Genomic DNA, 16309 nt, shown 5'->3' with positions numbered 1-16309 from the left:
CACTCACTGCATTGCTATAAGGCTAGATTTTTTATTTTTCTCTGTCTGTCTCAGGGGAACATTTTGTGGATAGGCATCAAGAACAGCTGATTCAGCAGGTCTCTTCAGTGGACACAGTCCTGGGTCAGCTCTGTGAGTGTGCGCTGAGCACTGAGCAATACCAGAGCATCATGGTAGCAAAGACCACCAGGGACAGAATGCAGAAGCTGTACGAGCTGGTGCCGAGCTGGGACACACACTACAAGGACCTGTTCTACAAGGTGCTGAAGGAAACAAACCAAGACCTCATTGAACATCTTGAAGGTAAGAAACAAAATGAAAATATCCTCCCTCTGCCTCCTGCATGGCTGCCCCCCTGAAGGAGCTTATCTTCCCAGCTTGGCTTCTGCCTTCTGAGGTGTTGGCAGTGGCTGGAGTTGAGAAAACCAAAGAAATAAAGAAAGATCCATGTGTCAATGAGGATCTGATCTCCTCTGTCAGCTTGGACTGGGGAAGGGTCACCTGGGACTTTATCTTTTGGGTGGGGTTGAAGCAGCCATGATTAGGTGGAGTTACTTTGGCCCTTCTACCCCAAAAAGAAAAGAAGTAGGGCAAGGGGAAAATAAAAGGGCTGGACAATCCCAAGAAAAGGCTGGTTGCAGAAGGCAATGGCTCCTCTCCCCGAAACCTTGCAAGGAGCACAGCTTGAAATACAGCACGGCAGGTAGCAGCTGTCCTCATGCAGCACTCAGATGCCTACTCTTACTCTGCCTCACCTCTGGTTATGACCTGGGATGGCTGGATGCAATAGAGACACTGCCTGTATCATGGAGAGGGGTCAGGATCTTGGTTGCCAGCCTTCTCCCCGGTGCTGTCAACTTGATAGGCAGCAACTACGAATTCCCTACTGATATGGAAACCTGGGGCTTTCAGGAGAGGGTGGCAGTTGTATGGAGAATATCCTGAGGTTGTCCTGGGGGAGAAGACTGGCAGTGCCCTGTGAACAAGTCCTGTTACAGGAGCAGAATCTAGTGCTATGTCATAGGAGCACAGGGGTAAGGACTGCCAGAGACTTCTAGAGAACTATGTCCAGAAGGATCCATGAGATTATTGGGATTTGTATAGGGTGCTTTGGGCCTGTAAAAACCTCTGGAGTGGGCAATGAGCTACAAGGAGAGGGCAGGGGACACAAGGGCTCTACCCAACTTAACTTAAAATTTGCTCTAGTAATCCTAGACAGAGGACAAGCCCCAGGGTCATGGTGATGGCCAGGTTTTACTTGGGGGTGTGGGGATTTCCTTCAGATCCCAAAACGGGTGAGCAGCTTGACCTTGGGCGTATAAGAAAATTCCTTCTCTCAGACATCTGAAAGGGTTTTTCAAGGACTGTTTTTAGCACAGGATCTTCCACTTGGGCCCCCACCTCCAGCTTTAGCCAAGCTTCAGAAGATGGCAAAAGAAGCCCCTGTTGCCAAATGACAGTGTTAGCATTCAGCCACCTTCACTTAAAGGATAGGTTGCACTATAAAGCACATCTGTCCCCACTTGTCTAGTCTTCTGCTAATCTGGTTGCCAGACTGTTGAATAAATAAGGTGGTAGTATTCACTCCTCTCCATGGACCATGACTTGGTAGTGGTGGAGAGGCTTGTGTGTCCCAATGATCCTCAGAGGTAGGTCACCTGGCGTCTCACACTTCTGGTAGGGTTACCCATGGTGAACAGGCCTGAGGGCAAGTTCCAGACAAACCACGGTCTAACCCAAAATCCTCAATGGCAGAGCAGGTGGAAGAAGATGTCAGGATCTCAATGGCATAGAGATGGATGAAGGCTTCAGCAAACTGCAGATCTCCTGTCTTGCTGGGTTCTCTCTTGCCACTGGGCTCAGATCTCCACCTTGACAAGACTGTGTATTTGCTGGTTCTGTACAGCAGCTTCCTCACATTAAATAAAGTCACATGCAAGTTTCTACCACAGGAAACAATATCATTTAATGGACCAACATCCAAAAGCCTAGTGGTGATGGAGACAGGACTAGTGCATCTATCAGTCTCCATCCATGAATCTGCATGTGGGCTGTGGTAGGATGCTGGTCATCTTGCACCTGTCCTGAGGAAGTGGTGCAATTTTGCAACCGTTGCCATGACTAGGCAGTCCTATTCAGGATCCTCTCTGCTCTCCGCAAATGGGGAGGGGCTAGAAAAGGTGTTCTAAGCCTGGGCTTTCTTATCTGCTCCTTTTGATGCATAACTGCATCCAGCAGAATCATTCATTCTGTGCTCAAAAACATCATGAGAAGACAACAGTTTTTGCAATATGAGGTGTTTACATCTTCACGGGCAACCAAGACAGTGAATGACCAGAAAGGAGGCTATTGTCTTCAGGGAACTAATGAGGCAGTTGGAACATTAATATGTACCATTACTATGGCAGCTCTGAGCAAGACAAAATGACTGGAGACGGTGCAGCTAAGGAAAGAGGGAGGAAGCTACTCCTTCTCCTGGAAGGGGAAACTGGCTCAGGACAGATGTGTTCATGGTGTCAGCTTTGCCTTGAAGAATCAGCTTGTCATTCAACTTAAAGAGCTCCTGTAATGGTCTGCACTTCCAGGGTTGGTCATGAGCCCCCTAGTAGGCATATTATATCCACCCACCTGCCCCAGCCCCTAATCTGGCTCCTCACTTTTGCCTACCACCTCTTGATGTTAAACTGGATATGCTGCTTCAGGAGGCTGTGCTTTGAGTAACTGGAGGCCAGCTGTGGATGCCTTGCTTCCCTCCTACCTATCCTTAAGCTACTAGTTTAGCAAGCCTATGTGGTTATCTGGACTTCTTTTTTCCCTAATCCTCTCTGTCTTTGGTTGGGGCTTCAGCCCCTGGTTGGGCTCCTGCTTGGTTTATTTTGTTCTAGGTCCCTGGTCTATCTGGGCTTGGCCCCCTTCCTTGGCCTCAGCCTGTCTGAGGCTTCTGCTGACTTCCTTCCCAGAAAGGACCACATGAAAACCAAGGAAAGGGTTAAACCAAAGAAAAACCAAGGAGAAGAAAGCACAAGGTGCTGAATGTTCTGCTCCATATAGCTTCCATACCTTCCCTCACAGCTCTTCTGGTCCACTGGGTGTTATCAAGCAGAGGAAAGTGAAAAACAGCAACAACAAAATAGCATTTATTGCGTTCATGCAGAGTCCATTAATTGTGAAGTCTTGTCAGAAGTTCTGGCCAGATTTAGATGTTGTGAAAAATACATCAAGGTCTTGAGTCTTCTCCACAACCAGGGATGACTGTGACCATTGTTTGTTGCACGTCAGAGATGGATCCATTTACCCAAACTGGGGTTGAGTAAGGATGTTTCATCATCCCAAATCGGTTCCTCGTTTTTTTTCAGTTATCCTAGTTAAGTATTGCCTTCCTCCCAGAATTGACATTGAAGTCTGGATGGATGGTGTGCGGGCCGGGAGCAGTCCGAGGCCCTTTTTCCACGTGGCGGGCTGTGGCCAGCAGCCCGGACACGCCGGGTCGGGGAAGGCAGGTGGCATGCTAGAATTAGGCATGGACGCTTAATGGTTGATTTAAGATTGTTTACTTACACCATAGATGGTCGCGGTGCAGGCTGGAAAACTTCCAGGAAAACTTCGTGTAAGTCCCAGTTTAAGGACTCGGACAGAGCTCTGGATTCACTCACACGAAGTTTGCTAGGCTCCGTGGAACTTGCGCGCAGGGAAGGGTACGTCGAGGGATCGTTCAGCAACGGGGAGAGGCTAGAGGCTGATCAGACCCCTGTAGCCTTCTTGAAATACACACTGGGTCCAATAGGCTCCGCAGCGCTTAGAGATCTTCACGAGACGTGAAGTCTCCTCCTCCTGATGTTCATGGAGTCCTCCAACTTGGGCGGAAACCACTCAAGCCTCTTATACGGCTAGCAAGCCAATCGCTAGCCGCCACGTAGGAATAATTTAGAACTGGCCAATAGCGAGGCGCGAATTTAAATACGAATGGCGGGAACTCCTTGCAACGTGCATCTCCTTTCTGCAGCTCAGAAATGCACCCTGCAAAGAAAGCTACAAATGGTGGGAAATAATTCAGCAGTGCCGAAGCGCACACAAACAAAAAATCACACCCTTGGGTTGTGACATCCCCCCTTGCTGAAGGCATAGCTGAATTATGCTGTACGCTCGTCACTCGAGTGATCAAGAGCTCTTATCACGGGTCGTCGAACTAAACGGGTAAACACAAAATCCACCAACATAAGAAGTTCGTCCTCAAGGGATCGAACCAAATAATAACCAACACAAATACATATACACATAATCAGATTCATAACAAAAAACTGCACAATCAGGGCTTCAGTGGGCGTCATGGCGAAGTCGCGCGTCAGGCCCTCACTTCTTCCTATGATGTTATCCTTCTTGGGGCTTCTCTTCACCACGCACTCTGAATTCCAGATCTGTAAACAAAAACTCTCAAAAAATAAGTTAATGTATCTCAAAATATTTATAAAAAATTCTTATGGAACTACACTATTAATTTCAAAACATATAATATAAGTATTTGCTACCTTAATCTATCCTCTCTTGCACACTCAACTAGATGAAATCGTCGAGGAGCCATCATCTAATTCTTCTAGGTAACGGAAACCTAACTCATAGGCCAGTTGCCATTGGCCTGCGTCCCCTAAAATCTGAAGTTGTCGCTTACTGAGTCCAGAATGCTGTAGGAGAAATCCAAACATGTATCGCTCTTCTGGTGTTCTCTGTGGCAATGATGGAAGATCAGATTTGCGGTGTCTGGTGCCTTGAATCTCGGTCGGGTGTCGACGTTCCCAATCACCAGATAATCTTGGCTCCATTAGGATACGCAGTCGAGACAACTGACGAAGCAGGTTACTCACAGGCTGGTTAACCATTGGGTTAAGCAGAATCCGGAGGACGACGATGTTCTTTTGCCCATAAACCTCAAGACAACTATCTATGCTGTGAACGGTCACTGGAACAGTTCCAGGGTCTCGTAGATGACAGTGAGGCCATGGTCTTATTCGCTGAAGTGATGTTAGTCCCAGCGCACATGCTCTGGGGTTCCAGGCACAGTACGAGACTCCAATGATTGCTAGCATAAGATGTTCTGTGCCAGTACGTTCTGGCCGTCCATCGTGCCATGCATGGGCTTTCTGACCGATCAGTCCCGCAACAAGCGCTGGCAGTGGAATAGGCCAATGAACGTTAACCGCTACCATGTCGATGTCAGTGACATGTCCTCTACTCCATGAAGCTTGTCTGACCAAGAAGCTTGCTTCTTCCTGGTCTAGCAGGTCAGATCCAAGTTCCATGACCAAACGTCCCAACCACACAGCTAGAGTTTCTTCAGGTTGGATTCTTGATTCTCTGCACAAATCCTGTAGTTCAGTTCTGGTGCGAGCATAGTAGGCAGTAGCAACTCGGTTAGTTGTTGTTACAGGCTGAACTACTGCTGCGGGAGTCACTGCTGCTGTTATTACTTCAGGCAGGAGGGGCAGGTTCACTCCTCCGCTCGATTCTCCCTTCCGTCGGCATGAAGGTGTGGTCATCGGAAGTGATGCTGCGTCGGTGGGCAGGATCGCCGGAAACGACGCTGTGTCGGTGGTCGGAGTCGCTGACCGAACTCTCGCGGGTTCCTCCGAAGCTCCACCCTTCTCTTCCGGTTCTTCCACGCGGTCTCCCTCTTGCTTGGCACCATCTTGTCGTGGCATTTCCAGATTCTCTTTCGCAGCCGTTTCTTTGACCACTCGAACGGCCGTACGCAGCTGGGCTTTCAAACTTAAATTCTTTTGCATTAGATCAGTTACAGTACGAAAAGTTGCAGTTAGTACTCCCCCCTTGTCGTACTGTAGGGCCACCCTCTCATCCGCGGCGCGTTCCTCCGTCCCCAGATCTTCACGGAGCTCGGATGGAAGCTCGTGACCCCTTAATCTAGACGCCAGCATAAAGGGGGCGAACCGGTCGATCGGCACCGGTTCTTCACTCTCCCGAGCACATCTTAGGCAACGGGCACGCTCCCGGGTGAGGGTTGGGTTCACTTCGCCCGCCGGGTTGACTCTGGCGAGGGACACAGTGTCGAGGGGCCTGAACAGGGCCCACTCATCGCTCATCATACACCCGAATGCCGCAGGGTGCAAATACACTTCCCTCTCTCTTGGGGCTCCGTCTTCGGAGGCTCCCTCTTCTCCCTTCAGCGAAAGACGTCCGCTGATAAACCTCTCACCCATTCCGCCCACCTGGTGGTAAGCGATATGCGCCTCCAGGTCCATAAAGCTTTCTACTTGGCGTTTTCCACTGCGCCAAGGGCAGTTCTTAACTAATTCTAGCTCCAGCGTGCTTTCCCCTGATCCCATCCTTGTCGCCATGTGCGGGCCAGGAGCAGTCCGAGGTCCTTTTTCCGCGCGGCGGGCTGTGGCCAGCAGCCCGGACACACCGGGTCGGGGAAGGCAGGCGGCACGCTAGAATTAGGCACGGACGCTTAATGGTTGATTTAAGATTATTTACTTACACCATAGATGGTCGCGGTGCAGGCTGGAAAACTTCCACGAATACTTCGCTTAAGTCCCAGTTTAAGGACTCGGACAGAGCTCTGGATTCACTCACACGAAGTTTGCTAGGCTCCGTGGAACTTGAGTGCAGGGAAGGGTACGTCGAGGGATCGTTCAGCAACGGGGAGAGGCTAGAGGCTGATCAGACCCCTGTAGCCTTCTTGAAATACACACTGGGTCCAATAGGCTCCGCAGCGCTTAGAGATCTTCACGAGACGTGAAGTCTCCTCCTCCTGATGTTCGTGGAGTCCTCCAACTTGGGCGGAAACCACTCAAGCCTCTTATACGGCTAGCAAGCCAATCGCTAGCCGCCACGTAGGAATAATTTAGAACTGGCCAATAGCGGGGCACGAATTTGAATACGAATGGCGGGAACTCCTTGCAACGTGCATCTCCTTTCTGCAGCTCAGAAATGCACCCTGCAAAGAAAGCTACAAATGGCGGGAAATAATTCAGCAGTGCCGAAGCGCACACAAACAAAAAATCACACCCTTGGGTTGTGACAGATGGAAGGCTCTTCAATCTGGGACATTTTCAGTCAAAGACCAAAGTACTCAAAACAACCACCCTGGACCTTCAGTACACCAACTAATCCACCCTTGCACACCCTGAGGACAACCTCCAGACTCCTTTGGTTCTCTTTGGAGAAACATCCTGAATTTTGCACCTTTCTCGCAACACCAAGAAGATTAAAGAGTGCTGTAAGCCTGCCCCGGACCGTGAATATGACTCCCCTCCACGAATTAGCATAGAGAGAAAACCCTGATGATGATGATGGGTAATTACTTGTGAATGAGTAAGGTTGTCTTCTAAGGAACTTAATAGTGAGTTCACAGGTGGCTCCATAGCCCAATTCCAGACCCATGTGTCTTGTCGCAGGGAGGACAGGTGTTTCCAGGAGGGATAGTCACTGTGTAGCTGCGTTGGATGTTCTGATGGTTTTTTTCACCTGTTCCTCTTTTCCTCTTCTACCTGTTGATGACCTTCTTGAAAGTGTTGAGGTCCCTCCCAAAGAGCCTTCCTCATTTTGGTCAGTCCTGAGCAAGGGTCTCCCAAGTATTGATGTTGATGTTACACCTCTTCATGTTTGCCTTCAGGGTGTCTTCGAAGCCCTTTCTTCGCCCTCCACTACTTCTTTCAGCTGTGAGAAAAAGATTCTCTTTGGAAGATGGGAGTCAGGCATGCAAACAAAATGACCTGTCCAGCGAAGCTGTTTTTGGATGATCATGGCCTCGATGCTGTTAGAATTTGCTTCAGCCAAGATGCTGATGTCTGTGCGTCTATTCTCCCACCTAATGTGAAGGATCTTGCGAAGACACCATTGATTGTACATTTCCAAGTTCTTAAGATGTCTTCTGTATGAGGTCCAAATTTCCAAGTCATACAACAGAGTTGGAATGACAATGGCTTGATAAACCAAGAGCTTTGTTTCAGCAAGAATGTCATGATTTAAAAAGACTAGATTTAAAAAGAATGTTTGTTCACCAGAGCACCCCAAGGGGTGACAAGGTCTAAGGGTTATAAACTCATGCAAGACCATTTTAGGCTGGACATAAGGAAGAATTTCTTTGCTGTCCAAGCCCCAAAGGTCTGGAATAGCCTGCCATCGGAGGGGGTTCAAGCACCTACTTTGAATGCCTTCAAGAGAAAATTAAATGTTTATCTTGCTGGGATCCTATGACCCCAGCTGACTTCTTGCCCCTGAGGTGGGGGGCTGGACTCGATGATCTTCCGAGGTCCCTTCCAGCCCTAATGTCTATGAAATCTATGAATCTGAGCCCTATCCTCCCGCATATTTACTACTCCACCCAGCTTGGGTGTCATCTGCAACTTGCTGAGGGTGTACTCTATGCCATCTTCCTGGTCACTAATGAAAACATTGAACAAAATTGGTCCCAGGACCCACCCCTGGGACACTCCATTTGAAACTGGCTGCCAACTAGACATTGAGCCATTGATTATGACTCTCTGAGCCCAGTTCTCCAGCTGGTTTTCTAAACCCTTCTTGTTACCTTTGCTAGCTGCAACTCCAATTGCACTTTGGCCTCCCTGGCTTCACCCCTGCATGCCCAAGCAATGCTCTTATATTCGTCCCTAGTTATTTGTCCAAGTTTCCCCTTATAGGCTTCCATTTTTGTGATGTAATTTACTAAAGAGTTCCCTGTTAAGCCTAGCTGGTCTTCTGCCACACTTGCTAGTCTTCCTAGTCATCAGAATGGTTTGTTTCTGCACTCTCAGTAAGGCTTCTTTCAAATTGAGCCAACTCTCCTGGATTCCCCTTCCCCTCAGTCTGGCTTCCCAGGGGATCCTGCCCATGAGTTCCCTGAGCAAGTCAAAGTCTGCTTTTCTGAAGTCTAGGGTCCTTACTCTGCTGTTCTCCCTCCTTCCTTTTCTCAGGATCCTGAACTCAATCATCTCATGGTCACTGGGCCCGGAACTAGTTCAGTTCCATTGTGAAATGATTCCAGCTCCTTGCCCCTATTTCTTAGTTCAGAAGACCATTCACAACTCATCCCCTGTGTGACAGGTCTGGGCTTCCACCCCTGCCCCTTCTCCTCAGTAGTACCCCGGCCATCTCCTCCTCCTTCATAGATTCGTAGATTCATAGATGTTAGGGTCAGAAGGGACCTCAATAGATCATCGAGTCCGACCCCCTGCATAGGCAGGAAAGAGTGCTGGGTCTAGATGACCCCAGCCAGATGCCTATCCAACCTCCTCTTGAAGACCCCCAGGGTAGGGGAGAGCACCACCTCCCTTGGGAGCCCGTTCCAGACCTTGGCCACTCGAACTGTGAAGAAGTTCTTCCTTCTTTTCGCTTGCCACAGTTTGCTGGTAACCAGTGTATTTGGAGGGAGGCTGCTTTTGGGATCAGGGTAGTCCTTTCTAGTGTGCTTTTGGGAGGTTCTTACAGCCTCATTTCTGCCCCCTTACCTACACCCACACCTCACTGGCGGTTCTGATCTTCCCCTTTTTGGGACTCCCCTTCTCTTTCTCTTTCTGTGCCCAAACCTTGTTCAGGCTTCAGCTTTCTTATCCTCAGCTCTATTTCTAGCTGAGACCCTTCAGCCCAGGTCCACTTATTCAGGCCCTGGATTGTCTTCCAAGGATCTTAATAGTGAGTTTGCAGGTGGCTCCATGGCCCAATTCTAGACCCACATGTCTTGCCACAGTGAGGATAGGTGTTTCCAGGAGGGATAGGCACTGCGTTGCTGCGTTGGATGTTCTGATGTTCTTTTTGCCTGTTCCTCTTTTCCCTGTGAGTCACCATAGTCTGGCTGCTACAAGGGGTCTGTTCCCCATTCCTCTTCCTCCATTGTGCACAGGTGTTTGGGTTTCTTGTTATAACCCAATTGTTTGAAACCTTCTAACTTTCCATCATATGGGTTTGTTACCAGTTTGTATTCATCTGATCTTAACCTGATTCATAGATTCATAGATGTTAGAGTGAGAAGGGACTTGAGTAGATCAGTGAGTCTGACCCCTGAAGATCAGGGATCCTGGTTTCCTCTGTTTTAAAGTCACAAATTCTCTGATAAAAAAAGCAAATTCTCTGATTAACCCCCCCCAATCCATGCTTTTCCACAATTAAAATGAAACACCACTACATGTTTAAGTATCAATTCAACACAATAGCTTATTGTTATGTTTACAATTCAAAAGCAATTCGAAAGCCTACCAGTGCCTCAATCACTATAGTAACATAAATGCTAAATACCTGTATATTTTGGCTTTTGATTTTGGGTTTCTTATCATGGATAATCAGAGTTCTCCCTGCCCTATTTGCTCACCTGAATGCAGATCCAGCGGTGGCTGTTCTCCCTGCTGCTTTGTATCACTGAGCAGTTAAGATATGCCAGTGCCCTGTCCATGCCATTGCCCCTCACTCCCCACCCACAGCTCCCCAGCCCTGCTGGAGCCCTTCACTTGCCAACCACAGCCCCTTGCACCCTCCCCCCAAGCCCTGCTGGATGGGACCCCCAACTGCCAGGGTGACAGAGTCAGGGACTCAGATCTGCAACCCTTTGCCCCCCTGCAGCCTGGCTGCTGCCCATGGGAGGTGGAACAGAATGCAGGGCCCACTCCCACTCCCCCACAGGTGGCACAGTCAGAGCAGAGCCCATGGAGGGGTGTGGATGCAGGCTGTCTGATGCAGGCTCAGACTTCTCCCGCTGCTGCCCTTCCCCAATGCCCTCTGCACCCTAACAGGTGGGACCTGGTGTGGCAGGGCAGCTCAGTGCCAGTCATGGGAGCCCCACACCACTCTGGCATGAGGGACTGGTACCTCTTGAGTTTGGGTGGGCACCAGCAGGGCATGACTGGTGGGGTCCCCCATCAGCTGGTCACCAAGCACAGCGACAATGGAAATGACAGCATTTCCACATGTGGCATGGGAATGTTGGCACTTCTGCAACTGCTGTGCCTCCAGTGGAGCCAATTACAGGGGGGAACTTCTCTGGGCCCTGCTACCAGCTGAAGCACTCGCTGTCAGGGTTGTCACAGGGCAGCTGGGTATTGTGAGTGTATCGGTTTAGTCACAGACTGACTGGGTGCTGCAACTGTATCAGCCACTGGGCTGTTAGGTTCAGGATTGAGGAGGCAGAGTTGGGAGTAAAGCATTTATTATAGCTTACACACACAACAGTTAACAGAAAGATAAATGCGATACGCAGATAATGCAGTAGTAAAGAGGTAATAGTAAATAATAACAACAAATAGATAGATCAATCTGTTGCAGGCCAGGTGGGCGCTGCTAGGGTATCAGTCACTGGCTGTTTGAAACAACAAATACACAGACATGGGTTGGCAACTTATTGATAGTCCCTCGATGCCAGGTGCGTGCCAGGTGATTCTAGTGAAGTCAGGCATCCCCGATTGACACGGTCAAAGGGATTACCAGGGAAGATCCCTTGATCGGGATCCAATCCTCACTCACACCAGGAGTCCGGGGTATGGGCTTGGAACAGTGATGACCATTGTGTTCCCTGCTTCCTGCTGGTCACCTGACTTTTTATACCTAGTCTTATGCTAATCTGTTGGCTTTAGAGCCACTCACTATCTTGCACTATAGTTGTTACCCTATAGGATTAAAATGTGTTAAAAATTATTATAAAAGGTTAGTACCCAGACTCAAGTTTATCCAATAAGCAAATTACAACGCAGCATCTTCAGGTTTGAAATTAACATTACTCAACCCCTTTAGATGTCTTTGACTATGCTTTTTTGAGACTTGCTTTCCTGGAATGTGCTGGGTAGGCCAGGCGGTTGAATCCACTTGTTCATCATCAAGGCTGAACTCTGAGCAAAAAACCGTTAGGTCAGCTAATCTCACAGCTTTAGCTTTGTCTTTGAGGCCTAGGCAGTTCCACAAACAGTTACAAGTTACATTTGTGGGTTACAAAAATACAAGCTTTATATTAGACAAAAATTTGAAACGCCTCCAAGAAGCACATATTCATTGCTTATTAATTTCTTTGGTTCTGGCCATCACAATCCACCCCTTTCTTCTTTGGAGCATTTGGTAAGGCCTACAAATATGATTTCTGCCAGGTGGTGTATACATGGTTGGCAGAAGCAAGAACATTTACTTTGGCATAGGTATTAGACTTAATTTTATAACAACAACATTTAAAGATTATATTCAATTATATTATTCATATGACTAAACTTAATACTACTACAAACCAAGGAAAAGGAGCACCTTTAGTAAAGGTATACATTTGTACAGTACAGGCCACTTCATACCACTTACACAGCAGGAGAATAATAGTAGCACATTTAATAATTCACCCTCCCTTTTGAGCCATGAGGGCAAGTTGTTTTCCTTTTTGGGCATCTTCAAACAAACTTTTAATGTGGATCGCTACTTCACCCCATCCTTTTAGCTGGGACATGTCTACATCCTTAACCCAGGATTTTGGAAGACTTAGGTTAAGGGTGATGCTTTCTAACTGGGTTTTCGGCCACATTAAAAATAACTTCCTGGCCTTGGACATTTAAGATACCTTATGCTCCTTGAAAATCTTAAGCTTCTGCACAGCATTTGGTGCAGGTGGTCCAAAATGTACTGTTGGGATAGTACAAGTGGCTAAAACTTTCTCAGCAAACTCACTGAAGTAGAGTAACATAGGGAGTTGCTGGTAGGGGTGTTACACAAACCATGTTGGGGGGACTATCGGGCGACCCCCTCCATAAAGTTCCCAAGCCTATTAGAATGCCATTTACAGGGTACACTGGAGATTGAGCTAAATACTTGGGGCCTTCTGGGATTATAATTTCCCAAATGGGACAATGTAAGTCCCAGTCCCACATACATCCTCCCCCCAGTCCTGTTGTTAAGAGATGGGCAATGGACCATGTGTCGTTTGCTACCCCATGTACAACAAAAAAGCATTTTGTCTTGCTACGCCCCCTCCCACCGTGTGCTCCACATGTCTCGGTAAACTAACCATTGGATTAAAACTGGAGGTAGTCCATGGTGCTTTAAGCCAGCAGGCCATTCTTTGTGTTTGAGATCTCGCATCACCTGGGAGAAGTGAAAGTTAAGTGAAAGCTGCACTTGTGCACACGCAATGCTCCAAGTTTGATTAGCATCAGCTTGAAAGGCTGCATGCATTAACAGGTAACTTATCTGTGCTGCTTCTCAGCCAATAAATGCTACTAATTCATCAGTGTATTCTAGGGCCATGTTATCAATCATACCCCCTCCAGTGAGAAAACCTATGGCTTGTCATATATACATGATTCCTTGGGTGTTTTTCTGAGATTTATCTATGTTCCAAACTCCCATGGCTGAATTAAGTCCATTCCACACATGGTCTAGGGTATTCCTCATTTTCCAGGTGATGGGAGGCTGGGCTGGGGGTTAGAAAACAGTTGGCCAGGCCCAACACAGCATATTTTTTGGCCAACTAAGCCCCGGCAAAGCAGTTAGGAAATGCTGTTCTGACAAACCATTGCTTGGGGTTAAATGTGATACGGGTATTGAACAAGGAGGCATTAAGGAGATCTGGAGCTCTGATCTGGGACCTCCACCATGGGGTGCCATTAGACAAGCGAGGTAGCAGATACACTTGTGGTGTCTCTTTTTGGATTAGCAGTGTGCATCCCTGCTTAATGCAAAAAAACGGACAGGGGTTCTCCTGTTTGGGTACTTAACCATTTCCCTTCTTGTCTCTGGGATTGGTAAACTTCCCAATGGGGTTGGTTTATTTGCTGGAGTGAATCTCCATCTGCGTACTAGAACACTCACTGTCCAGGTACGACTATGGCATAGGTATCTTACAAAAATGATTCTGACACAGTGCCCCCCATGGGTTGGGCTAGTTGTTCTGGGTTGACCAGGGCTGTGCCTTGCAGACTTTCCCAGACTGTTTGGTGATATGAGGCTATGGTATATTCAATTCCGTGAGTGTGCTTCCTTCATCCATATGGCAGAACCACAGAATACCCAGAACATGGGACGTGTTGGCTTCCCATTCCATGGACCACTACTTGACAGCATAAGACCTGTTTTTAAACCACTATAGTACCTTGCTGTACTTGGAGGACTGGTGTATTTGGTGTGCTGTGCACCATTGTGCCAAAGTGTCATCGGGCAGGGGAACAGCTGGAGCTATTGTCTCCCATGGAGGTGGGGTTGGAGGTTTTGGTCACCTCCTTGGGCTCCAGGTGGTTGTAGAATTTCAAGCTGTAGGAGAGGTTGTGGCAGTGGTCACGTCGGGACCCAGGGTGGGCAGCGTACCTGCAGGCAGAATATAACAGCACCAGGGCCATTGGAAGAAATCACAGCACTCTCCCCCTGTCCCACACTCATTTTTCCCAATTCTGGCATATGGGAGGAAACCGAGCAACCACCCTGTCCCACAGTAACATTGACCAATTCCCCCTTGTCAGTCCACAATCCATCACTGACGATTGAGAGGCTAGTTTCACACTTTTTCGTTTGCAACTGGGTGCTCCCAGTATTCCAGTGCACCTGAGGCCTTGGCAGTGGGTGCGATCTGTGGTGTGGGAGCATGGGAATGCCCCACATTAGCCAAACAACAACAAATGACTAGCAGTCCTATCATGATGGCATTTCACCCCTTCGTTGCTGGATGAGAGTGGTGGCATTGCTTTGGAGCAGGATGTTGACTCCAGAGTGCCCCAAGGCTGCTACAGCTGTGCCCACAGATGGACCCAATCTGCAGAAACAAGGAAAAATTTAGTCTGGCTCCCATTAGATGGATCTGACCCTGACATCCACCACGAGTTATGTGTGTCCTGTGCCATTAGCACCCCTTCCCATTTGTCCCCCTGTGGATGCCTAACTACTACCTGGTCTCCTGCCTGAAGTTTCCCCCAACCACCCCTTGGCTATTCCACTGCTGGCTCGTGGGGCCTGCTTTAACCAAAAGCTTGCTGCATGAGGCTTCCTCCAGAGTGGGGTGATTGTTGGCTTAGTTGACTGAGCGATTCAGGTGCAGGTCCCAGTCCTTGAGGGCCGGACCAGTGGCTATTTGCAGTTGCACTTTAAGATACCATTGGCTCATTCTCCCAGTACATTAGATTGCGGGTGATAGGGAATGTGATAGGTCCACAGCACATGATGTTTTGTGGCCCGCTCATAGACAAGATGGTTGCAAAAATGTGAACCGTTATCACTTTGCAGCTCTACAGGAGCTAACAAGTTTTCCATGGGAGTGGCATTGGTGGAGGCCCGGACGAACATCATTCCGGTGACTGCTTCTACTGCTACAAACACATACTGTCACTTTCTGGGGTTGTTGGGAAGTGGACTTATAAAGTCACATTGCTAAACTTTCTATATTACCTTTCCATCATGCAGCGATGAAGGGGTAGTCGAGGCAGGGGTTAGTCAAGCTTTGACCTCCTGGCAGGTGATGCAGGAGTTGATTAATTCCTGCGCTTCCCCTTTAGTTAAATGAATGCCCCAGGTGGTTGCTAGGTGAGCAGTGCCATTGCAGCCAGGGTGCCCATGCTGCCAATGCAGGCATTCTGTGGCTAGCACTCCAGGGGCCCAGGTGGGGCTGTGCACCCAGCCCTGGGGTAGGACTGTGCAGGTGTACTGCTGTCCCGGCCATGTGAAGGCAAACAAAGGCCAGTGATTTTCATGGATGGGGATAGCAAAGAACATGTCCTTAATGTCTACGGATCCCATCCACTGGGGGCCATAGCACCTAATGCTTTCTGTCAGTGCAGGCATGGGTGGGACCGTGGCCGTCAGATGGTTGGTGTTGGCATTCAAAGCCCTAAAATCAATAGTCAATCGCTAATCACCATTTGGTTTACATACCAGCCACACCAAATTGTTGTACAGGGAATGAGTTTGAATGATGGTTCCATCCTCTAGCTGCCAGTTGACAATGTCTTGAATGGGTAGCATTGCTTCAGGGGGTGTGCAGTATTGAGGTCAGTGTACCTTCTTCATGGCTGGCAAGGCAAACGAGGTCATAGAACATCGGGCTACTGCCGTCATTACATCATCCTGCTTACTCTCCTGGGCCATGGTGCAGCCAAACTGCCAGGTTTCGTGCTTAAGGATAAACTGCTGCCCCTGCAACACATTCAGACCTGGAAAATTCGGCCCTCCCCGGAGCATTACAGCGACTGCTGTTACTACAGAACCATTAGGCAAGGTAAATGTGGGTTGGACCAGATGTTCTGGTCGTCTGGTGCCTTCAACTCCTACTACCTAGTAAGGGGTTCCCCGTGCCCCTTTCTATTTCACATAGTCCAAAACACATAGCTGGGCACCAGTGTCTAGTAGCATCTTAACT

General features: G+C 48.5%; 1 protein-coding gene across 5 annotated transcripts in view; it reads left to right on the top strand.

The window, feature by feature from the left end:
* LOC102566162 (uncharacterized) overlaps positions 1-16309 on the top strand; it is a 98825-nt gene that overhangs the window by 9435 nt on the left and 73081 nt on the right. For all 5 annotated transcript variants that reach the window (XM_059725660.1, XM_059725659.1, XM_059725662.1 and 2 more), the window contains one exon: positions 55-303. In XM_059725660.1, coding sequence (XP_059581643.1) covers positions 55-303 — 249 coding nt within the window. The remainder of the gene's footprint in view (positions 1-54; positions 304-16309) is intronic.

The sequence above is a fragment of the Alligator mississippiensis genome, chromosome 4 (genome assembly GCF_030867095.1).
Source record: "Alligator mississippiensis isolate rAllMis1 chromosome 4, rAllMis1, whole genome shotgun sequence".
Taxonomy (NCBI): Eukaryota; Metazoa; Chordata; order Crocodylia; family Alligatoridae; genus Alligator; species Alligator mississippiensis.
The sequence above is the reverse complement of the archived record's forward strand: the minus strand, read 5'-3'. Positions and strand labels throughout refer to the sequence as shown.